The sequence below is a fragment of the Petromyzon marinus genome, chromosome 20 (assembly GCF_048934315.1).
Source record: "Petromyzon marinus isolate PM22_M1 ecotype Great Lakes invasive population chromosome 20, UKy_Petmar_22M1.pri1.0, whole genome shotgun sequence".
Classification (NCBI taxonomy): Eukaryota; Metazoa; Chordata; class Hyperoartia; order Petromyzontiformes; family Petromyzontidae; genus Petromyzon; species Petromyzon marinus.
The window spans coordinates 14138047-14165159 of NC_133686.1; the positions used below are offsets into that span (position 1 = coordinate 14138047).

Below are 27113 nucleotides of genomic sequence, written 5' to 3' on the forward strand. Positions count from 1 at the left end.
CCGAGGCAGGAGAACACTTAGACACTGAGGCAGGAGAACACTTAGACACTGGGACACCGAGGCAGGAGAACACTTAGACACTGAGACACCAAGGCAGGAGAACACTTAGACACTGAGACACCGAGGCAGGAGAACACTTAGACACTGAGACACCGAGGCAGGAGAACACTTAGACACTGAGACACCGAGGCAGGAGAACACTTAGACACTGAGACACCGAGGCAGGAGAACACTCAGACACTGAGACACTGAGGCAGGAGAACACTTAGACACTGAGACACCGAGGCAGGAGAACACTTAGACACTGAGGCAGGAGAACACTTAGACACTGGGACACCGAGGCAGGAGAACACTTAGACACTGAGACACCAAGGCAGGAGAACACTTAGACACTGAGACACCGAGGCAGGAGAACTGACCGAGGCAGGAGAACACTTAGACACTGAGACACCGAGGCAGGAGAACACTTAGACACTGAGACACCGAGGCAGGAGAACACTTAGACACTGAGACACCGAGGCAGGGGAACACTTAGACACTGAGGCAGGAGAACACTTAGACACTGAGACACCGAGGCAGGAGAACACTTGGACACTGAGACACCGAGGCAGGAGAACACTTAGACACTGAGACACTGAGGCAGGAGAACACTTAGACACTGAGACACCGAGGCAGGAGAACACTTAGACACTGAGACACTGAGGCAGGAGAACACTTAGACACTGAGACACCGAGGCAGGAGAACACTTAGACACTGAGACACCGAGGCAGGAGAACACTTAGGCACTAAGACACCGAGGCAGGAGAACACTTAGACACTGAGACACCGAGACACCGAGGCAGGAGAACACTTAGACACTGAGACACCGAGGCAGGAGAACACTTAGACACTGAGACACCGAGGCAGGAGAACACTGAGACACCAAGGCAGGAGAACACTTAGACACTAAGACACCGAGGCAGGAGAACACTTAGACACTGAGACACCGAGGCAGGAGAACACTTAGACACTGAGACACCGAGGCAGGAGAACACTTAGACACTGAGACACTGAGGCAGGAGAACACTTAGACACTGAGACACCGAGGCAGGAGAACACTTAGACACCGAGGCAGGAGAACACTTAGGCACTAAGACACCGAGGCAGGAGAACACTTAGACACTGAGACACCGAGGCAGGAGAACACTTAGACACTGAGACACCGAGGCAGGAGAACACTTAGACACTGAGACACCGAGGCAGGAGAACACTGAGACACCAAGGCAGGAGAACACTTAGACACTGAGACACCGAGGCAGGAGAACACTTAGACACTGAGACACCGAGGCAGGAGAACACTTAGACACTGAGACACCGAGGCAAGAGAACACTTAGACACTGAGACACCGAGGCAGGAGAACACTTAGACACCGAGGCAGGAGAACACTTAGACACCGAGACACCGAGGCAGGAGAACACTTAGACACTGAGACACCGAGGCAGGAGAACACTTAGATACTGAGACACCGAGGCAGGAGAACACTTAGACACTGAGACACCGAGGCAGGAGAACACTTAGACACTGAGACACCGAGGCAGGAGAACACTTAGACACCGAGACACTGAGGCAGGATAACACTTAGACACTGAGACACCGAGGCAGGAGAACACTTAGACACCGAGGCAGGAGAACACTTAGACACTGAGACACCGAGGCAGGAGAACACTTAGATACTGAGACACCGAGGCAGGAGAACACTTAGACACTGAGACACCGAGGCAGGAGAACACTTAGACACTGAGACACCGAGGCAGGAGAACACTTAGACACCGAGACACTGAGGCAGGAGAACACTTAGACACTGAGACACCGAGGCAGGAGAACACTTAGACACTGAGACACCGAGGCAGGAGAACACTTAGACACTAAGACACCTAGGCAGGAGAACACTTAGACACTGAGACACCGAGGCAGGAGAACACTTAGACACTGAGACACCAAGGCAGGAGAACACTTAGACACCGATACACTGAGGCAGGAGAACACTTAGACACTGAGGCAGGAGAACACTTAGACACTGAGACAGCGAGGCAGGAGAACACTTAGACACTGAGACACCGAGGCGGGAGAACACTTAGACACTGAGACACCGAGGCAGGAGAACACTTAGACACTGAGACACCAAGGCAGGCGAACACTTAGACACTGAGACACCGAGGCAGGAGAACACTTAGACACTGAGACACCGAGGCAGGAGAACACTTAGACACTTAGACACCGAGGCAGGAGAACACTTAGACACTGTGACACCGAGGCAGGAGAACACTTAGACACCGAGACACCGAGGCAGGAGAACACTTAGACACCGAGACACCGAGGCAGGAGAACACTTAGACACTGAGACACCAAGGCAGGAGAACACTTAGATACTGAGACACCGAGGCAGGAGAACACTTAGACACTGAGACACCGAGGCAGGAGAACACTTAGACACTGAGACACCGAGGCAGGAGAACACTTAGACACCGAGACACTGAGGCAGGAGAACACTTAGACACTGAGACACCGAGGCAGGAGAACACTTAGACACTGAGACACCGAGGCAGGAGAACACTTAGACACTAAGACACCTAGGCAGGAGAACACTTAGACACTGAGACACCGAGGCAGGAGAACACTTAGACACTTAGACACTGAGACACCAAGGCAGGAGAACACTTAGACACCGATACACTGAGGCAGGAGAACACTTAGACACTGAGGCAGGAGAACACTTAGACACTGAGACAGCGAGGCAGGAGAACATTTAGACACTGAGACACCGAGGCAGGAGAACACTTAGACACTGGGACACCGAGGCGGGAGAACACTTAGACACTGAGACACCGAGGCAGGAGAACACTTAGACACTGAGACACCAAGGCAGGCGAACACTTAGACACTGAGACACCGAGGCAGGAGAACACTTAGACACTGAGACCCCGAGGCAGGAGAAAACTTAGACACTGAGACACCGAGGCAGGAGAACACTTAGACACTGAGACACCGAGGCAGAAGAACACTTAGACACTGAGACACCGAGGCAGGAGAACACTTAGACACTGAGACACCGAGGCAGGAGAACACTTAGACACTGAGACACCAAGGCAGGAGAACACTTAGACACTGAGACACTGAGGCAGGAGAACACTTAGACACTGAGACACCAAGGCAGGAGAACACTTAGACACTGAGACACCGAGGCAGGAGAGCACTTAGACACTGAGACACCGAGACACCGAGGCAGGAGAACACTTAGACACTGAGACACTGAGGCAGGAGAACACTTAGACACCGAGACACCGAGGCAGGAGAACACTTAGACACTGAGACACTCGGACACTTAGACACTGACACTGAGGCAGTAGGACATTTAGACACAGACACTGAGGCAGTCGGACACTTAGACACTGAGGCAGTAGGACATTTAGACATAGACACTGAGGCAGTAGGACACTTAGACACTGAGACACTGAGGCAGGAGAACACTTAGACACCGAGACACCGAGGCAGGAGAACACTTAGACACTGAGACACCGAGGCAGGAGAACACTTAGATACTGAGACACCGAGGCAGGAGAACACTTAGACACTGAGACACCGAGGCAGGAGAACACTTAGACACTGAGACACCGAGGCAGGAGAACACTTAGACACCGAGACACTGAGGCAGGAGAACACTTAGACACTGAGACACCGAGGCAGGAGAACACTTAGACACTGAGACACCGAGGCAGGAGAACACTTAGACACTAAGACACCTAGGCAGGAGAACACTTAGACACTGAGACACCGAGGCAGGAGAACACTTAGACACTGAGACACCAAGGCAGGAGAACACTTAGACACCGATACACTGAGGCAGGAGAACACTTAGACACTGAGGCAGGAGAACACTTAGACACTGAGACAGCGAGGCAGGAGAACATTTAGACACTGAGACACCGAGGCAGGAGAACACTTAGACACTGAGACACCGAGGCGGGAGAACACTTAGACACTGAGACACCAAGGCAGGCGAACACTTAGACACTGAGACACCGAGGCAGGAGAACACTTAGACACTGAGACACCGAGGCAGGAGAACACTTAGACACTGAGACACCGAGGCAGGAGAACACTTAGACACTGAGACACCGAGGCAGGAGAACACTTAGACACCGAGGCACCGAGGCAGGAGAACACTTAGACACCGAGACACCGAGGCAGGAGAACACTTAGACACTGAGACACCAAGGCAGGAGAACACTTAGATACTGAGACACCGAGGCAGGAGAACACTTAGACACTGAGACACCGAGGCAGGAGAACACTTAGACACTGAGACACCGAGGCAGGAGAACACTTAGACACTTAGACACTGAGACACCAAGGCAGGAGAACACTTAGACACCGATACACTGAGGCAGGAGAACACTTAGACACTGAGGCAGGAGAACACTTAGACACTGAGACAGCGAGGCAGGAGAACATTTAGACACTGAGACACCGAGGCAGGAGAACACTTAGACACTGAGACACCGAGGCGGGAGAACACTTAGACACTGAGACACCGAGGCAGGAGAACACTTAGACACTGAGACACCAAGGCAGGCGAACACTTAGACACTGAGACACCGAGGCAGGAGAACACTTAGACACTGAGACCCCGAGGCAGGAGAAAACTTAGACACTGAGACACCGAGGCAGGAGAACACTTAGACACTGAGACACCGAGGCAGGAGAACACTTAGACACTGAGACACCGAGGCAGGAGAACACTTAGACACTGAGACACCGAGGCAGGAGAACACTTAGACACTGAGACACCAAGGCAGGAGAACACTTAGACGCTGAGACACTGAGGCAGGAGAACACTTAGACACTGAGACACCGAGGCAGGAGAACACTTAGACACTGAAACACCGAGGCAGGAGAACACTTAGACACTGAGACACCGAGACACCGAGGCAGGAGAACACTTAGACACTGAGACACTGAGGCAGGAGAACACTTAGACACCGAGACACCGAGGCAGGAGAACACTTAGACACTGAGACACTCGGACACTTAGACACTGACACTGAGGCAGTAGGACATTTAGACACAGACACTGAGGCAGTCGGACACTTAGACACTGAGGCAGTAGGACATTTAGACATAGACACTGAGGCAGTAGGACACTTAGACACTGAGACACTGAGGCAGTAGGACATTTGGACACAGACACTGAGGCAGTCGGACACTTAGACAGAGACACTGAGGCAGTCGGACACTTAGACACTGAGGCAGTAGGACATTTAGACATAGACACTGAGGCAGTAGGACACTTAGACACTGAGACACTGAGGCAGTCGGACACTGAGACACTGAGGCAGTCGGACATTTAGACACTGAGGCAGTCGGACACTTAGACACTGAGGCAGTAGGACATTTAGACACAGACACTGAGGCAATCGGACACTTAGACACTGAGGCAGTAGGACATTTAGACACAGACACTGAGGCAGTCGGACACTTAGACACTGAGACACTGAGGCAGTAGGACACTTAGACACAGACACTGAGGCAGTAGGACATTTAGACACTGACACTGAGGCAGTCGGACATTTAGACACAGACACTGAGGCAGTAGGACATTTAGACACTGAGGCAGTCGGACATTTAGACACAGACACTGAGGCAGTAGGACATTTAGACACAGACACTGAGGCAGTCGGACATTTAGACACAGACACTGAGGCAGTCGGACATTTAGACACAGACACTGAGGCAGTCGGACATTTAGACACTGAGGCACTGAGGCAGTAGGACATTTAGACACTGAGACACTGAGGCAGTAGGACATTTAGACACAGACACTGAGGCAGTCGGACACTTAGACACTGAGGCAGTAGGACATTTAGACACTGAGGCAGTAGGACATTTAGACACAGACACTGAGGCAGTCGGACACTTAGACACTGAGACACTGAGGCAGTAGGACATTTAGACACAGACACTGAGGCAGTCGGACACTTAGACACTGAGGCAGTAGGACATTTAGACACAGACACTGAGGCAGTCAGACACTGAGACACAGAGGCGGTAGGACATTTAGACATAGACACTGAGGCAGTCGGACACTTAGACACTGAGACACTGAGGCAGTAGGACATTTAGACACAGACACTGAGGCAGTCGGACACTTAGACACAGACACTGAGGCAGTCGGACATTTAGACACAGACACTGAGGCAGTAGGACATTTAGACACAGAAACTGAGGCAGTCGGACACTTAGACACAGACACTGAGGCAGTAGGACATTTAGACACAGACACTGAGGCAGTAGGACATTTAGACACAGACACTGAGGCAGTCGGACACTTAGACACAGACACTGAGGCAGTAGGACATTTAGACACAGACACTGAGGCGGTCGGACATTTAGACACAGACACTGAGGCAGTCGGACATTTAGACACAGACACTGAGGCAGTCGGACATTTAGACACTGAGACACTGAGGCAGTAGGACATTTAGACACAGACACTGAGGCAGTCGGACACTTAGACACTGAGACACTGAGGCAGTAGGACATTTAGACACAGACACTGAGGCAGTCGGACACTTAGACACTGAGGCAATAGGACATTTAGACACAGACACTGAGGCAGTAGGACATTTAGACACAGACACTGAGGCAGTCGGACACTTAGACACTGAGGCAGTAGGACATTTAGACACAGACACTGAGGCAGTCGGACACTTAGACACTGAGGCAGTAGGACATTTAGACACAGACACTGAGGCAGTCAGACACTGAGACACAGAGGCGGTAGGACATTTAGACATAGACACTGAGGCAGTCGGACACTTAGACACTGAGACACTGAGGCAGTCGGACATTTAGACACAGACACTGAGGCAGTCGGACACTTAGACACAGACACTGAGGCAGTCGGACATTTAGACACAGACACTGAGGCAGTAGGACATTTAGACACAGAAACTGAGGCAGTCGGACACTTAGACACAGACACTGAGGCAGTAGGACATTTAGACACAGACACTGAGGCAGTAGGACATTTAGACACAGACACTGAGGCAGTCGGACACTTAGACACTGAGGCAGTAGGACATTTAGACACAGACACTGAGGCAGTTAGACACTTAGACAGTGAGACACTGAGGCAGTAGGACATTTAGACGTAGACACTGAGGCAGTCGGACACTTAGACACTGAGACACTGAGGCAGTAGGACATTTAGACACAGACACTGAGGCAGTCGGACAATTAGACACTGAGACGCTGAGGCAGTAAGACATTTAGACACAGACACTGAGGCAGTCGGGCACTTAGACACTGAGACACTAGGACATTTAGATATAGACACCGAGGCAGTCGGACACTTAGACACTGAGACACTGAGGCAGTAGGACATTTAGACACTGAGGCAGTCGGACACTTAGACACTGAGACAGTAGGACATTTAGACACAGACACTGAGGCAGTCGGGCACTTAGACACTGAGACACTGAGGCAGTAGGACATTTAGACACAGACACTGAGGCAGAAGGACACTTAGACACTGAGGCTGTAGGACATTTAGACACAGACACTGAGGCAGTCGGGCACTTAGACACTGAGACACTGAGGCAGTAGGACATTTAGACACTGAGAAACTGAGGCAGTCGGACACTGAGACACTGAGGCAGTCGGACACTTAGACACTGAGACACTGAGGCAGTCGGACACTTAGACACTGAGACACTGAGGCAGAAGGACACTTAGACATAGACACTGAGGCAGTAGAACACTTAAGACACTGAGGCAATAGGACACTTAGACACTGAGACAGTAGGACACTTAGACACTGAGGCAGTAGGACACTTAGACACTGAGAAAGTAGGACACTTAGACACAGAAACTGAGGCAGTCGGACACTTAGACACAGACACTGAGGCAGTAGGACATTTAGACACAGACACTGAGGCAGTAGGACATTTAGACACAGACACTGAGGCAGTCGGACACTTAGACACTGAGGCAGTAGGACATTTAGACACAGACACTGAGGCAGTTAGACACTTAGACAGTGAGACACTGAGGCAGTAGGACATTTAGACGTAGACACTGAGGCAGTCGGACACTTAGACACTGAGACACTGAGGCAGTAGGACATTTAGACACAGACACTGAGGCAGTCGGACAATTAGACACTGAGACGCTGAGGCAGTAAGACATTTAGACACAGACACTGAGGCAGTCGGGCACTTAGACACTGAGACACTAGGACATTTAGATATAGACACCGAGGCAGTCGGACACTTAGACACTGAGACACTGAGGCAGTAGGACATTTAGACACTGAGGCAGTCGGACACTTAGACACTGAGACAGTAGGACATTTAGACACAGACACTGAGGCAGTCGGGCACTTAGACACTGAGACACTGAGGCAGTAGGACATTTAGACACAGACACTGAGGCAGAAGGACACTTAGACACTGAGGCTGTAGGACATTTAGACACAGACACTGAGGCAGTCGGGCACTTAGACACTGAGACACTGAGGCAGTAGGACATTTAGACACTGAGAAACTGAGGCAGTCGGACACTGAGACACTGAGGCAGTCGGACACTTAGACACTGAGACACTGAGGCAGTCGGACACTTAGACACTGAGACACTGAGGCAGAAGGACACTTAGACATAGACACTGAGGCAGTAGAACACTTAAGACACTGAGGCAATAGGACACTTAGACACTGAGACAGTAGGACACTTAGACACTGAGGCAGTAGGACACTTAGACACTGAGAAAGTAGGACACTGAGACACTGGGACATTGGCACAGTGGGACACTGGGACACCGCTACACGATTACACTAGGACACTGGAACACTGGGACAGTGAGAGACTGCGACACGGGGAAACTGATGCAAGTCCCAACCCCCTCGTGATGCCTCTTGTGTCGGGGCGTGGTACGCCATCTCCCTCCCCTGTGCTGCGCACAGGGAGGGCATCGTTGACCCGAGGATGACGGAGAGGAGGAGATTGTTTGAAGTCTTCCAGACAAGCCTCCATCAAGGTGAGTTGTGCATTCATTGTGGAAATATCTGCAGGCAATTTTCATACTTTTGTACTCATATACTTAATATATTTTACATATTTATTTCGGTGATATGCTTAGCTTTCCTATATACTGTGCTTTAATAATACAGGATTTTTTGGGGGGGTTAGAGCACGTAAATATAAATGTCGTTAAACCCGCCACCACCCGATAGCCAATTAGTAAAGTTTGTCACGTAAACAGAACGTGCCAATTCATTACTAGTACAGCACACCGGTGTGTTGGAGAGCAAATCGGCAACATTTACAATCTGAGTATGACGTTTCGCCAGTAATTACAACCGGCATCATCAGGCGGCAGCCAGATTTGTGGATTAATCCTGTTTTGTTCATTAAATAGAGGGATAGATGAGGTGACGTGAATTGTGAGCCCTTCTTGTGTGACGTGGGCGGGGATTAATGAATGTATAAAAATTACAATGGATACACAGCACGAGACTAAAAGAACACCAAAGGAATATGAAAAACGACACATTTATATTTACGCGATGTAACCCAACAAACCTGTTATGGATGATATTGATTGCGAAAGCCTACGTGTTAAACACATTGTACTTGGATCGTTTTTTGTATTTGTTGTAACTTTCTGACTTGCCCATAATTGGACGTCTGTGAAAAAAAAAGCTTCATAGCTCATCGGATAAATATAGATTCTGATTCTGAACTCGCCCTGCCAGTGAGGTTGGTGGTGAGGTAGTCCTAGTTGATGATATAGTAATGTCACAGACAGAGCCAAGGCTGTATTATCCAAAAGGCCACATTCGGCACTGGGCCTATGGCCTACGAAAACTAGAAGGGCCTTTGAAAAAAATATGACCATGGTTTTTGCTTCTAGTCTATGATGAAAAAAAATGGAACCAAGATATCTTCTTGAATAAATGTATTTATATAACAAGGATAGGCACAGTGTTTATACAAAGAGGCAGAGTCATGTTGATCGGTTTTTTCATAAGGTGAGAGAAATCAACACTGGAAATTAACTTTTCGAGATTTTTTCATAGCACAATAAGCAAATAGTGTTTTTCGCACAATCTCATTCTCAATAGAGAGTAGTGCAAGGGAAGACAGGGCGGCATTATTGTTGTCCTATTGATTGGAGACAGTTTTTTTTATATATATCAGCTTTAGCTTCGAAAAAAACGCCACCTTTCACAATTCGTTCCCAAGGTGGCAAGATGCATCCTTAGAGCAATGCAACATTCGGAAAGCTGCTGATCAGCTTGTCAGATATTTGGGATTTGAACATATCTGCCATTGTTTTCTGCTCTGCATACAAATGCAGGAACAACAGGAAGTCATCAGTGAATGATTTTTCAAGATCTGCTGGATAAGCTTAAACGAAATTAAAGCAACGCGGCGCTCGCCACGCTGTTGTCTTGTCAGAACATTGAGAGTTTGTTATCGGTGACAGTGAACGGCATCCTTTTAAATCTGCATCATTCGATATGATAATCTTGGTCAAAAATTGTTGAAGACATTTTCACTGATAATATTTTTAGGCTTACCTTGTTTTTTTTCTTCTCAATTTCTAATTGAATCTGCTTATCTCCGGCATATGGCGTGCTCCCATCGAATTAGGGCACAGACTAAATAATTAATGTAGGAGCAATAACGATGTCTGTCCAGTGGGTGGATGTAGTACCGCGTGAAACAAGCAGAGTGACAGCGGTGGTGGTAGTGAGATGGGCAGCAGCACCAACTATAGGAAGTTATCATTGAAGGCCTACGAAACAGAAGTGCCAGGGCCTACAAGAACCTTCATCCGGCCCTGGACAGAGCGATTGTGTGTTTGTGCTCTGGCCACTTGCAGACCTGGGGCCCCGGAGTGTGAGTTGGTTCCATGATCTAAGCGCGGCTTCCGCGGTGCAAGGGGAGGAGGAAGAGCAGGAGCAGAGCTCACTAGGTGAGGATGCAGCCGGCTGCACGCTGCCACCACAGGGACATGCACAGCAACGTTAACAGCAGCAATTAACGATCACCTTTACCATTGATATGACAGGCTGGCACTCGGAGTGCCCTGGGTTTGATTCCCCAACTTGGGGCGCTTTTCTGCATTCAGTTTTTATGTTTTCTCTCTCCTGTTTTTTCCCGGGTTTCTCCGGTATCCTCCCAATGTAACAGCTATTGACCAGAAATCCCAATACTAAATAAGTTAATAAAAATCTGCTAGTTACTCATTTGGTATAACACACAGCAGCAACATCGCTGCCGACTGTGAGAACTGGGCAAGACCCTCCTGAAAAAGAGTCCTGAGACTCCGTGAAGCTTTCCTGGGTAAACAAACAGAATAATAATAATGGTAATACAATTCATGGTGATAGCAGTGGTGACTTACAATGTTGTTTTCATTACTAAAACGTTATAGGCCATATAGTTATATAAGATGCAGTAATTAATGCATGGCGTTTCTTGCCATATGAAATGGACCTCCTGGCGGAATAAGGAGTTCTACTTGGCAGTTGTCCCCTTGTACTCGGGCAATGGGACAGACTGAAAAATTAAATACCTCTAGCATATTAATATTTCGGTTTCCCCATGTAACCCTATGGGCATTCATTTATAAATGTCCACCTATGGACATTCCGTTTTTCAGTGTTAGCCAATAGACATTCTGTTTTCCCCATGTCACCCTCTTGGCATTACTTTCTGAATATTAACGTGAACAATCATCCAGCAAATGCCCCCCTTGACGTTTCCTTCTGTAGAAGCCCAATGCACTATGACCCCACTCCCAAGATATCTCAGGGCTATCATAGATAGAAGCCTGACCTCAAGCACCACGTAAAACATCTCTGAAAATACCAAATTAAGAATCATCCTGCTACAAGAATGTTGAGGAACAACCTGGGGCACCTCAGCTGATGCGCTGCGAACCGCCGCCCTCTCACTGATCAACTCAGTGGCAGAGTCACAGTGGCCCAGCCTGGTCCGGGAGCTCCTACACAAAACTGCCAGATGCACAATTAAATGATGCAATGCGCATCATAACTGGAATACTGAAACTGACACCAATACTCTGGCTCTCTGTTCTGGTGAAAATTCTGCCACCAAATATCCACACAGACACTGCAAGGGAGTTTATATATGTTTCTAGCCAATGACAAACTAACCATCAACCAAGATATCAACGATGTACCTTGCTGCCGACTCAAATCCCGATCCCACTTTCTGGGCCCGCGCTGTGACCATCTTAGAATCTCATCCAGATCCAGAAGAATGCTGGCGAACAGAGTGGAACAAAATGGACACCCAGAATAAACACCTTAATTGAGACCCAGGCATCACACCTTCAGGGTTTGACATTCCTCAAAGACATTGGTGTAACATCAGTTGCATCAGTACATCAACAGGCCAATGCACACAGCTCCTTCATGAAATGAAAATTAAAGACAAGTCTCAGTAGCACGATAGTGGCCAAACTATGCACCATACAGCAAACCACTGTAGTCTGCACTTTTTCAATGAGGTAGCAATACTACTGGAACATTCCCCTAAAGCGCTGTCGTGGCTAGCAGACGTCGACATTGGCATTTAGCTCTTGAACATAATGCCATCATATGCAAGAATAAAATAGAAACCTGTAGGCATTGCGTTTTCCACATTTTAGTCTTTGGGCATCCTTTTCTCTGTCAATCAATTGTGTCTACCACTGGTAATTGCATATATTAGGGCGAGTAGTGCCCAGATAATTTATCTCACTTGTTGAGCTTTGTGCATTTGATCAAAGTTGGGTTTCCCTTGTCTCCCTCCCCTAGAGCGAATGTACTTTGTCTGCAGGATGGTTCCAGTCGCAGCTGCTGTGGGTGATGATGTTTTAGTGCCCATCCATGCCGACGTCTCTGCTATTTCTGATATGTGCGTAGCTCAGATTAATAGGATGGCTGAGCCGCACACAATGGCAAGAAGCACAGATTGGTCCAATCCTACTGATGAAAGGAGTCGTGGATAAGAGCCACACATAGGTGGGGTTTCACTGTTGTGTTCCATTGGTTATTAAAATGCTCATCACAGTGCCTGTCTTTCCTTGTTTCAGGTGCTATTCTAACTCCTGTTGACGATGAACACCCACATCGCAAAAAGGTAACTGTTCAAAATCTGCAGGAGTATTTCAGGTGCGAAATGTATCCTAGTGGAGCACTGTAGCTGGCTCGGTAGCTCAGAGAGCAAGGCGCGGTGTGTGGATAAGGGAGGTACAGTGTGTGGATATTAAAATAAAATGTAAAAAAATGTACCAGGTAAGGCCCGCTGAGATATTTAGCTCTTTTTCGGAAGTGACCTGGCCACAAACGATAGCCCAATTAAGTGGCTTATCACATGGAAATTTACAGCAGCCAAAAACTCTTAACCCATGTTTCTAAGTGTGGAGGGAAAAAGTGGAGGACCTGGAGAATATCCACATGACTACAGGGAGAGAGACATACAAACTCCAGATATACAGGAATCAGGATCGAACCCATGACCTCCTGTATACCAGGCAAGGTAGTTAACATATCACCAACGCGGCACCCACGGTGAGGTGTGGAGAGGGGAGGTGGGGTCTGTGTGAATGGGTGCTCTGAACATGGAGACAAAATGACATTGATTGTAAATATACAATAAAACCTCATTATTTCGATATTTGATCATTCGTAATTGGGGATAATTCAGCACGGCTGTGCTTTCGGCATATCCAGTATTAGTAATTCGCCACGAGCCGAATTGCTGTACGAAATGTTCCAATTTCGATATACACGTGGAGCGACACCACGCGCCACAACCAACACAGTTGCGTAGTAGAACCACGTGGAGGCGGAGTTTTCTATAAGGGCGATTGATGTTTATTAACACTATCACGTTCAGCACTCAAGCTCACACCAGGGTAGGTGCTCTCTATTATTGGTCCTTACCCTGGACCCCCAAACTCTATGTTGTCCTACCCTTGGCTATCCCTTGGGCTTTCTCACTCAGGCCTTATCCAACACCGCCCGGCAACGAGGAGAGAAGAACCCACTCTCTCTCAGCCGATCCTTACTGAATACTTAGAGCCCCGCTCTCGGCTATCCCCTTTGGCTCTCCCACTCGTCTGCCCCGGATGGGGGTTCAGCCAACACCGTCTGGCGACGAGCGGGAGAGACCTCCAGCAGCCGATCCTTGCTCCGCGCTCCCACAACGACCCCGCCTTTGTCACGGGGTCCCCCTTAAGTACCCCTTTGGCGGCACCTCCCCATAACTCGGACCCGCCTTTGTTCCCGAAGGTACCCCCTTACAGCACCCGTGACATGACGTCATCCTTCGCTGTCAACTCGCTCGCACCTCCCTCTGTACGCCCTCTCATGGTTGCTCACACTACTCTACACAATGACTGAGTCTAGTGGCGGCGCACATGGTTAGCGTTAGTGCAGACTTGTTGCTTTGGACTTTACCCTGTTTATGCACTTTGTGCAAGCCAACCCCCTGAAATGTCATCTACACCTATATCAAGAAGTAACAGAAAGGGACTGAAGTATAAATCCCTTAGTCTGCGAGACATCCAAAGTTTTGGATATAATTGTTGCATGGTGTGTGTCAATGCTTGTGGTGTGGCAAAAACAACCCCCTACCTCCTCGTTGGTGCCAGACAGCAACACTGTTGTGGACAGTGCCTTGGGGGGAGGGCCAATTTAGATTGGCCATTCCCTTCATGGCGTTTGTAACCACCACAGTGGCCAAATGGGGGCTCTGGATGGGTGCGAGGGGCTGGTAACCCCTCCACCTTCAATTAATTACCACTAAACCACGACTGAACAATGTAATGAATAAACTTGTGCCGGAGGCCCCGGGGGGACAGGTCTTTATGACGTCTCCTGGCCAAACCCTATTTGGTGGAGCCAGGAGACTGAATTCATACCCTCCAGAAACAACAAAAGACCATTATGGGTGGCCACGTGGAATGTTCGAACGCTCACTGTGGAGGAGAGGCTGCCACTCCTCTGTCGGGAGCAGGACCAGTACCGCCTGGATCTCTGTGGTATTCAAGAGGTCCGTTGGACCGGCTCTGGCTTCCTGCCACCATGAGGGGTGGATAGTCCTCTACTCGGGGCAGGAGACTGCCAAACAATAGGGAGTGGCTCTTCTGAACAAAAGAATGAAGGGGGCATGGGAGCGTGGCGGTGAGGTGTTGGAAGCTGTAAGCCCCAGGCTACTTTGGGCTTGCCTTCCCATCAATCAGAGGCGAGGTGTGGTGGTCGTGGTTACTTATGCCCCCAACGAAGACGAACACGAACATCCGTGGAGGGATGCAGGCAAGGCCGATGAGTCAGATGCCTTCTATGACCTCCTGTCACAGGTGCGAGCTCAAGTGGCCCCTCGGGATAGAGTCATCTTGTTGGGTGACTTCAATGCCCGAGTTGGTCATGGTGCTGGCACCTGGTCTGGAGTAATTGGAAGGCATGGGCCAGATCAGCTCAATAACAACGGCAGGAGGCTGCTCGATTTTGGTGCAGCCCATGGGCTTGTAATTACCAACATGCTGTTCCGCCATTGGCGCATCCACACAACAGCATGGATGGATGCCAGGTCTAAGCAAGAACATCTGCTGGACTACAGTGACGGAACAGCGGATGCGGGCCCATGTCCTTGACACCAGGACCTATCGTGGAGCTGATCTGCCCACTGACCATCGACTTGTTATCTGTAAAAGATGCGCCTGCCATTCTTCCACTCCGGTGGTGGGTGTACACCCAGGACCCCATTCAAATCCATAGTAGCATGGTCTCACCTAGCTAATGATAGTTGCAAGCGAGAATTTCAACATCACTTACGACTGGGGTTGGCATTGTCCCCCACTCCTCCTGATGTCGAGGGGAAATGGACGAGGTTTAGGACTGTGGCTCATGCAACTGCAATGGCAGCTTTGGGGACACGGTCCAGACCTCCTCAGAGACCCTGGCAGACAGAGAAGGTGTTCAGGCTGGCTGAGAAAAAACGACAGGCCCACTCTCATCGTATACAGCATTCCACATCAGAGAATGAGGAGGCTGACCACAGCCTTTGCTCGGAGGTTTGGAGAGCCATGAGGCGCTGCAAGGATGGTTGGTGGTCGCTGGTTGCTGAGGAGATGGAGTCTGCCTCAATCACAAATCGCTCTTTAATTCCATCAAGAAAGTAACCTGCAGCGCCACACCTATTGCCATCATTAGGACAAAGAACGGTGATCCAATCTCCTACCCCCAGGAACAGGTTTTCAGATTTGCTGAGCATTTCTGTGAGATTCTGGGGGAGGGAAAATCCCTCTGCCTGGAAAACATCGTGGGACAAAGTGGGGATGACCCTGCTGAGGCTGCAGTGCCTTAAATATTGAAAGAAGTCACCCCCTGTGAGTGGCTGGCTGAGGTGCCATCTGTTGAGTAAGTACTGAAGGCGATCCAGAGCCTGAGACCAAGAAAGGCACTGGACAGAGATGATTTCCCAAGCGAAATGCTTAGCGAGGGTAGCGTTTGTGCACAGACTGCCCTACATGACATCATAACAACAGTCTGGACCATTGGACGGGTTCCGCAGGATTGGAAGGATGCCCTGGTGGTCCCCCTCTTTAAGAAGGGGACCATACAGACTGTAACAACTACAGGGGCATCTCACTCCACAGTGTGCCAGGAAAGGTCCTGGCAAGGATTATTCAACATCGCCTTGCCAGGCATACTGAGGAGAGAGACTTGCGGAGCCCCATTGCGGTTTCAGGAAAGGGCGGTCCTGCACAGATGCCATATTTTCTGTCCGTCTGCTACAGCAGAGGTGTCGGGAATTCCAACAAGACCTACATTCATAATAAAGACCTACATCTCTACTTTATTGACCTGGTCAAGGCCTATGATACCATCAGTAGGCCTGGGCTCTGGGTTGTTCTTCGTGCTTTCGGAGTCCCTGACCTTCTGCTCACGCTCATTAAGGACCTTCATGATGGTGAGCAGGCCCGGGTAAAACTACGTGGCCAGGAGTCAGAGCCATTCCCCGTTCACCTTGGAGTGTGACAGGGATGTCCTCTGGCTCCCACATTAATTCACATTCATTTCGCCCACGTAGTTCGTGAAGCCTTCGATGGCTGTACCGGGGGAATTTCCATCTGGTACAGATACAATGGGAGGCTGATCGATGCCCGGATGCGGTCAAGGGATGGCTCTCTATTGGTCAACCACGTTATTTATGCCGATGATCTGGTAATTGCTGCTCACTCAGAGGAGGAGTTGGAGGCGCTGCTGCTGAACCTGGAGCTTTCCACTAAGAGGTGGGGCCTTACCATCAGCCCCACCAAAACTAAGCACCTGCTTGGGTATTTTGTACCATCGGACACCCCACCCCCACAACTCCCAATTGGTGATGGGGCAGTTGTGGAGAGAGTGGAGAGTTTCCCATACCTGGGCAGTGTGCTCATGACCAGCTCCGGTTTGACAGCAGTGATCTCACTCCGAATCAGTCGAGTGGCATTATCTTTTCATCGGTTGCGTAACGCTGTGTGGAAGCTACCTGGTCTGTCGCTCCGCACGAAGCTTCAGGTCTTCTCAGCCACGGTCATTCCCTCCCTTCTCTACGCTTGCGAAATGTGGACCCCCTAATGGAACATCTTTGCCGGTTAGAAACATTTTGGCTGGCCTGCCTACGATCCATCCTGGGTTTAACCAGGCTGGATTGTGTGAGGAGCTCACAAATCCTTGAAAGATGTAGACAAAGTCCCATCGGTGAGCTCCTCCGGCAGGCAAGGCTGCGTTGGCTGGGTCATTTAGCCCGCATGCCCATCCACCGCATGCCTAAACAGCTTTTGTTCGGCCGGATAGAGGGAGCTAAATGGGCGCGGCACAGGCTAGAGAAGCGATGGAGTGATGTGGTACAGGAGGATGTGGAGCTGAGTGGACTTGCCAATCACTGGTACCAGCGGTGTCAAGATCAGCCTCTGTGGAGGAGGCTCGTGAAGGACGCTACTAGCCAGTTGGAGGCAGTCGCCCTCCAACAACAATGGAGGGCAGAGGAGCGATGCTCACAACAACGAACGGAGTGCTGGGTGGCTAAAGCACAGCAAGTTGGCACAGTAGGGGGCACAGGTGGTGCATCGGCCAGTCATCTCAGTCAGTCGACCCGTCGTACTTGGGTCTGCCCCGTGACCTCTTGCCAGCGGACGTTCGACACTTCACGTGGCCTCAACGTGCACATAGCCTGGCACAAGCGTCGTGGTGACGTCTCCGCCACTTAGTGCCAAATGGCGGTTGTTGTTGTGTGAAGAGTTTTATTTGGGCAGGAGGCACTCGGTAGTACCGTTGTACATAATTTGGAATATTTCATAATTCGGCAAGGCCAGAGCCCCATGTGTCGAATTAACAACGGTTTACTGTATATGTATGTGTTGACATTTTTCGCACCATACGTAGCCAACAGTGCTCATCAGAAGTGCGAATGGAAGAACCGCTACAACGCGGTTCTTCCATTAAGGAATAATAGTGTGAGTGTCTCTGTGTTTGTGTCTGTGTGCGTGCCTACGCGTGTCTGTGCATCAACCCATGCACCTGGGTCTGTTCCGTGACCTCCTGCCAGTCGGCGTTCGACACGTCACGTTGCCTTAAAGTGCACCTAGCATGGCACAAGCGCCGTGGTGACATCACCACCACTTAGTGGTAAACGGTGGTTGTTGTTATCTGTGCGTATCTTAGCCAACGCCCCAGCGCATCTCGCAGAGCTTGGGTGTGGAGAACTACACCGACGTGTCGTGGACGAGCTCCATGCTGAGCCTTCCCTTCTCCCTGCTGCCTGCTGGGCCTGACCCCACAGCCACCTCCACCGTGTGGCCACATCTGCCAGGTGCCTTGCTTCATTGTTTACCCAGCAAATCCTTACGGTGTCGCAAGACCTTTTCAGGAGGATCCTGCTGTTTTTTCTCAGTAGGGGCAAACATCGCGATGTGTTTCTCAATCGAGTGGTTTGTGGGTAACTTTCACATTTGGAATGTGACGCCGGCACACAATGCCCTACTCTTGTTGGAATGATGTCCCAAGATCTTAGCAGACTGCCATACCCTGGTTCACCAGGAGAATGCAGTACAGCAAGTGGACTAATCGCCATGTGTTTACATCTTTACGAGGATACAGTGTTGCCCCCTTGCGTGCGTGGGTTTTCTCCGGGTGCTCCAGCTTGGGCCCACTTGTACAATAAACATTCATTTTAAAGTGGCTGAAAACATCTGAAAATTATAATAAAACCCAATGCAGCAGGGACCTCCTGAAAAAGCATCTGATAACCCAGTGTGGCTCCTCCAGATGATTGAGTATGTCTCTCGCCAAAGGAAGAATTGCTAATGCGCCGGGCAAGCAAAACCTGGCTTTGTACATTGCGGTGCAGGACACTGGCACCCTGTTTCATCCCTCCGTCACTTGTTGGTAGAAATGAAGTTTTGCAGAAACTTAATGCATGTGTGGCTTTTTTGTTTTGTTTGTTGCAATAGGACAGCAAGGGGAGAGTTGGAGTGAGGAGAGTAACAAGCGAGGCAGGGTAAGAGCTGTCTTCCATTCCGTCCCACAGGACCATTCCTATCTCGAAGTTGGCGGGACAGGGCTTTAAATGTATTTTATTATGATTATGGTTACGCTCTTTTCATGGAGGTTCCTGCGATGGTGTGATCCCATTTGGTTCATGTGCAGGCAATTATTCATAATTTGGATGTTTGGCCAATATCGCTTAAAATATATTTTTGGCTATGAGAGAAACCCCATGCAAAAAAAGGGGAGAACATACAGACACCACGCAGAAAGGCCACCCGAGTTGGGATTTAAATCAAGGCTCTGCTTGCTGTTCAGCACAATTGTCACCATTGTGCCAGCTTACCGTTCCAAATACAACCTCAATTAGTAATGTGTGTGCTTTATAAATTGAACATGTGCCAATTGTTGTGTTGCAGGTGGCAAGATGTTTGTTTCATTGCCAAAGCAGAGATCCTGAGCTTGTTCCCTTGCCTTCTCCACGGGCTTTTTCATCTGATGGAGCTGCTCAACCAATGTCTGCTGAAGGTCAGATTACCAGCATTCACCTAGCTGGAGTCAGGCTTGTGTTTTGCTTTCGTAAGGGCGTTGATACCTTGGAAAGGAACAGGAGGTGTTGATGTTTTACAAATATCGACTCTCTTATACTGATAAGCGGTGGTGGACATGTGCGGGGCTAGATCTCGGCACACCATACTGGCACTTCTTCCAACACCAAACACGTGGACCGACACTCTACACATGTTCCTATTGCCTTTTCCACACTTTCGACAGAGAGGAAGAGGCAGTGAACATAGGACAAATTGGTTTCATAACGGGAACTTCTACATTTCAATCACTGCTCTGAACCCAAAACACAAAACCTTCGTCAGCTGCCATAGGATATTGAGTTTACATACATAGCTATGAAGTGTTGCTGATTATTTAAGGATAGTTATTGTAGTGGTGATTCATTGACTTGGATTTTTTTTACTTTTGCAGAAAACAAGAAAAAACTGCAGATTCAGCAGCACGTTTCTAAATTGCTGATGGCACAAGGGGAATGTGACAGTCAGCTGTGTGCTTTGGATGACTCCAAGGAGCTGCTTTTGAAGTCTGATGATTTTTCACAAAAGCTCTGTAAGTCAATAAACATGGACATTCATTCGAACTTTGAGCCATCACTGGTTCATGAAGAAGACTCGGAGTTCAACAGAACAGCAATGAAGAATTTATTCATAGATAGTCCCCTGCCTGAGTCACCTCTGGGAAACACCACACGTCACGATAGCATGTTAGTAGATGGTCTTGCCAACATTCAAGAGGATTTGGCTACTTCGGGAGACTTGATTCGTCCAATTAGCGATCCTCAGACCAGCAAGGCTGACTGTGGACTGTGTTCAAGGAAGGAGCCATCTATGTCACAGACAGTGGAAAATCAATCGGCGCCTGTCGATGCTTTGCACCAGCATGCTTCCGACATGCACTGCAAACAGATTTCCCATTCTCAGCGTGACCATGAAGTTGTCAGAAATCCTACTCGTGATGATGCTGTGAGTGAGGAAATTGCTAATTCTGTAGGGCAAGTGAAATTAGAATCTCAATCTGTCATGGGCTTAATCGATGCAGATTTTGTAATGGACATCAATGGACCTCTACCTAAATTAAACACGAGTACATTAAGCATAACAAATATAAACCCTAATGCAAGTGATCACATCGCATTGGGCAGTACATATTGCCAAACTGAGGCTTGCGATCCCTGCATTAAATCCACAGACAGCAAGTCAGTAGATGACATTTGGAATAACGGTGATTCGAAATGGGACATATCTCCCACAGATCTCGTGCTTATGCATTTAAGTACCCCAAAGTCCCAGAAGACAGCATGCTGTTTGACAGACATTGGGACTAACGTGCATGTGAAGGAAAGTCAAGGAGAGAAAATGGACCAGGGCAATAATTACTGCCTTCCGAGTCAAACGAACAATGCGAAGTTCGAATCGGAAAATTACATTCGTGAAGAACCAGCTGTGGAGGCCGTGACGAGTCCTGCGAACCCACGGGCTGAACTGCAAATGTTCGCGCCAATTGAAGAAACGCCTAGGAGGCCATCAAGACTCGGCGTCACTCTGAGTGGAGCACCGGGGGCCCTGGGGACCCATGCTCGCAACAGCGGCCGCAGCGGTATTGGCGGTAGCGGCGGCGGCAGCAGTAGCAGCATGTTTCTCTTGTCATCCCTGGGCCGGCGCAAATCCAAGTTCATCTACTCGGTTCATTCAAACGTAAACCAGGCGCTGCCTCTGGCGCTCAACGAAATGGTAATGGGCGAATGTGAAGCAAGCGTCTCATTTAAAGAAGCGCCGCCGCGTGGATTCACAGAGGATGTCCAGAGGACACCGTGCACATCGTCCACCTCCACAGGTACTGACACCGCCTCGTGCTACACACAGTGCATGCGGCTAAGTGCCAATCATATTTCTGTGCAGATCGTTACGCTAAGCTATGGTTGTTGTGTGTAGAATGGTATTGTTAATTGGTGAAAGAGAAACGTGGATATTGTTCACGTGTATATTGTTGTCCTTTGTGTTAAAGGGAGCTGAGAGGCTACATACTGTATTGTGAGTGGGGGAGTGGAGGGGGGGGGAAGTATGGTTGGGTGGTAGCGAGGGAGGGGGAGAGTCTGACTTGGTGATTGGGGGGACTTGCATACATGCTGGGGGGTGGCAGAGAGGATATTTTAGGAATTGACTGTAGTACTGAATGCATCCTTAACATAGGGAATGAGCTCATCTTACTATTGGGGCCATATAGTCACACTTTAATTTTAACATATTTTGTATTTAATATTTACATTGTAATCTGTTTTCAGATTTTACAACGCTGAAGACTTACAATGCTCAGGAAGGCAGTTTTGTTCAGTCAGAGGTTACTGGAGAGTCTAGGAGTTCCTTGGCAATGAAACGTCAACAAATGCCCAAAGTAGAGACGACCCCTTGCAATAAACAGAAAGCAAATGAGAGCGGTGATTTTTCTGACCATCTCAATCATGAAAAAAACAACAAACTTAGTGAACAAAGCGCTGCTCTCTTTGCAATCGGTCACCTGAAAGAATGCAGTGTGAGCCCTGTTGTCTGTGTGGACAAGGTATCCATGCCAGTATTGTGCAACGACACTCCATCCGTGCACAGTGGCACCTACAACTTCAGTACTCCAAACACAGAGCAGAAACTCTCCATTTATGCTGTGAAACAGAAGATGCTTAGCAGCCACAGGTTTCCTGCTGCTAAAGCACTCACGCGGGAGAGGAAATCTGATTCGGACAGTCAGCTGCCAGGACTGATTGCTCATCCTGGCCGTGGGCTTCCCACTACGGTGGCCACCGATAAAATACTTCCGTCTGTAACAACGGAATGTAAAAAAGAACCTGAAGACGTTTTGCTGTTATCCCCTTGTACAAGGAGTGAGATGACTGGAGGAGATGGTCTCAATGCTCGCCAAGTGAAGCCTAATGCAGAGCTATTTCAGCCTCCATATTCAGAACACATGTCGGACGATTCTCTCATTATTGCTGTGGACACATGTATGGATGCAGGGCATCCTTCTGCGCACCCTGTGAAATGTGATGAAGCAGCACCAGAAGAAGATGAAACCCCTGCAGGCCATGATGCTAGCCCGAAGGCAGTTTCTGCAGCTCAGTGTGAAAGACCAAATTCATTATGCGGAGTCACTGATGAAAGCCACGTAGCTGAACGATTGCATGGAGATAATTCTGTGAGTGAAGAAGTTCTTGGGCCGTTTCTGCCAGTGAACCATGTAATCACAGAGAGTGACGCACCATTACCTTCGCTGGATAGATTGTATAAAAGTTCAAAAAATATGATTGTTTCCAAGCTTCCATTCTTAAAAACAGATCCTTGTAAGTTATTTGTCACCACAGTGGATGATAAAGATCTGTCTAGATTCGAAACTTCTTTGTCGATTAATGTTGGAGAAAGGCATGACAGACACAGCATAAGTCGTGCTCCATTAGAGCATGTCTTAAGTATAAAAGATAATGTTCCAATTGACCAAAGAACTCGAGAAATCCAAAATGCCAACAACTATCAATCGCTTCCCATGACAATGTTCAATGAACTTCAGAAGACATCCAATGAAACTAATTCTGTGTTCACTATCGCAACTGAAAATGCTAAATCCATTGTGGCCGATGCAGAAGATGAGCCGCAGCATCCAACAGGGCTCTTGCCTGCCAAGCGGCCCTGCCCAGATATCGATGTACACGATATTCATCAGTCGTGTTCTGTTGGCAGGGCAACTCGAGCCCGTGGTGTTTCTGAAATGCACCATCATGCCCCCACCGTGGAATCACCTGGCCCACAGACTTTGGCTTCTTCGAGTGGTTTATACAGCAGAGCAGCACCTCGCCGACTTACAGGCACAATTGGCACTTCGAGCATTTATTCTGGTTTCCATACGGCATCCAGAAAACTAATTCCTGTTTCGGATGACAAAATCGAAAAAGCTAAAAATATTTTCAAAGATATCGAGGAAATATCGTGGACGGAAGAGAGCAGCGTCGATGTTCAGACTGTTGAGGTAAAGAAACCTTCGTATTCTAGCGCACATTCATCCAACGTTCCAGCAAGATCTAATGATGATGCCTTGGCACCCTGTGTCCTGCAGGAGCAAAAGCCTAACACAGTTTCTAAACAGCTGGAGAAGGTAACATGTAACGACAGCAGAACTATAACCTTTAGCGCGTCCACATTTAAACAAAACGTTGAACTTACTGAAAGCCAATCGGCAGAGGTGGAAGCAATCACGAATATGATGGAGCTCACGGGTAGCCAGTTTGAGTTCACACAGGCATGTATGCCTGCGGTACCACCGCGTTTGTTTCCTCGGGAAGGGCTGACATTAGGAAGAACCGGTGATAGGCTGCATCCTCACGGCAGTGGTTCTGCTCAGGGTATTTTACAGGCAAGGACTGCAGATGACCATCAGACTGATACTACTACCCCTGATGAGCATCGATGTAGACAGGAGACATGTGGCTTGGAAACCCCTCCTAAAGACTCAACAATACTTTCAAAACAAGTGTTAAAATTACTGTCAGGTTTCCAAGACCCCAGTGAATTCCAAAATGCTCACCAGTCAAGGTTCCTTGACATTTCCAAAGTTTCTGCATGGAAATCTGATTGCACACCACCCACTACTCACGATGGAGCCTCCATTGTCAGCATTAAAAGATATCATGAAGATTTTGATATCCAATTTATACAATCTGCCGAGCAGCCCAGTACACTACAATCATCATATTTGAAACTCGGAAAGCCTGTTCAAGCATGTATTAATCATCGTCCAGTGCCAGCTGAAAGTTTAAGCAAAGAATCTTCCGTATCAAATACACGTTCAAAGGCACAAGAGTGTAATGCTGTTAGTGCATTTTGTGAAGATATATTAATTGAGAATTACCCTGACAATGTGCTGAAAGGACAAGTAGACAACGTAATTCAAAGTACCAGAGGAGATCAAGGACGAAACCTGCCGAGCTCCACAATCTTCCAGGAGAATAGAGAAAAGAGAGATAGAGCACAGAGTAGTACTGCGAATTTTACCAACGAGGGAGGGTTCCAGACAGCTGCTGGTCAAACGATAGTTCTGTCTGAATCTGCAATTCAGAAGGGCAGAAGTATTTTTAAAGATGATATTAATTTAAATGATGTTACAGAAGCTAACGACAGACTCATTCAGACCTCATACAACATTGATTGTTCAGTTGAAAATAATGCAGCCCAGCAAAATGTAAAATCCCATGGAAGTACAAATGATAAAACGTTAGAGCCCTGCTTAGGTTTCTCAGTGGGCAGTGGCATAATTATAAATGGTGGCATGTTACCTCTTCAACACAGCGGAGGCTTCCATCCGCAATCAGATTTGAGTTTCAGGAGCAAATATCAATCGGGAAAAAATACAAATGTGAATGTCAAGTTAGATACAAAGACGAGCAACATTCGTCGTTCTCGAAACATTACGGCAGTGAACAATTGTGTAGCAACAAAGCCGCCATGCTTGACACACGTGCAAGCTGACAGTGGCAACACACGCATTTTAGAAATGATACCAGATAAAGAAAGAAGCCAACTTTTAGAAAATACCAGCATCCAATGTATACACAAGATGGGTGAGACTACGGCAAGCGACAGCGTCGCTTCAGAAAACAAACGCGAAGCGAACATTGTCCACTTAGAGCACAGCGCACATCTCGCCAACCAGGGGTTTCAAACTGCCAGCGGGAAGAAGGTGACCATCAATGAATCATCTTTAAAAAGAGCAAAAGAGTTATTTGAAGAATTCACTGTTGCAGGAAATGAAGACCATTGTAGAGATAATGTAAACAAGCGTGATGATCCGCCTACACGTATTCTGCCCGAAAGTTCATTAGATGTCTTTCATGGAATCGGCACTGTAGGTGGAAGAGGTGTTACATTTGAAAATTTGCCACCCACTGAGGATGTGAAGATGGGCGTCGAAAGATTTTCGGCAGCAGCAGAAGCCAGAGTTGAAAGCGACGATGATGGAAAGCTGAACTGCACACAAAATAAAACTGTTATGCGACCACCACTTTTCTTGCACAAGTCTGCTGTTCATATAAAGGGCCAGAATGAGCCTGGACAACAAATGGACAGCTTGAATAACTATGTAGGTTGTAATAACATTTTGGAAAGTGACAATTCTGTTTTGAATACGGCTATGGTGGGATTTGCAAACTGCTTCAGTACAGCCAGCGGAAAGTCCATTGAGGTTTCAGAAGAGGCCTTGCACAATGCCCGAAAGAGATTACAGGAGGTTGACATCTCTGAACGGTCCGAGTTCATCAAAAATCCCATTCAGAGTGACATAAAGCAGATTGAAAATGCCGTTCAGCGAGTCCCAGCCAATCTTTCTGATTCTTTCTTAAGCAAAAGTGGCACCGATGCACATTGCAGAGTTCATTCTCCAGAAAACCTTTCCTCTCCCACCGTTAAAGCCACACAGTTAATTCCACCCGTACAATTTTACACGGGTAGAGGATCTAAAGTAAACATTTCGGAAGAAAGCCTCGAAATTGCCAAGAGGCAGCTGTCCAAAACAACGTGTGAATATCGTCCACCAAGGATTCTAAACGCGGACGTCGCACACGTGAAACGGAATACTGACCGTGGCTCGGAGCTGCCCCATGGCGGCAAGCCACAGAGGGCCGGGGGGCGGCTGCAGGGTGGGGCCAACGACGGCCTGGTGCGGGAGGAGCTCCGTTCACCTGGGGTGGCGGAGCGAGAGCGCCTCTCACCCAGGAGCCCAGACTCTCGCGTGAGACAGGAAACAGAAGAGAGTGTCATTGCCTGGCTCCAGGACGAGGACACGGATCCGGCGTCTCCACATCATTTGGCAGCCCCCCTAACACCGGAGTCTCCGTCACTGCGTGCATGGGCCGCCCCTAATGCACATCAAGTCGCAGCTAAAAGGCCAAGGCACAGTGAATCCTTCCCTACAGGTACAA

At 48.6% G+C, this 27113-nt stretch overlaps 1 protein-coding gene across 1 annotated transcript in view; it reads left to right on the forward strand.

Annotated features, from left to right (window-relative positions):
• The first annotated feature begins 20572 nt into the window (after positions 1 to 20572).
• Positions 20573 to 27113, forward strand: part of BRCA2 (BRCA2 DNA repair associated) — a 28989-nt gene continuing 22448 nt past the window's right edge. The window contains exons 1-2 of the mRNA XM_076068337.1: positions 20573 to 21994; positions 22443 to 27107. Coding sequence (XP_075924452.1) covers positions 20620 to 21994; positions 22443 to 27107 — 6040 coding nt within the window. The 5' untranslated portion in view covers positions 20573 to 20619. The remainder of the gene's footprint in view (positions 21995 to 22442; positions 27108 to 27113) is intronic.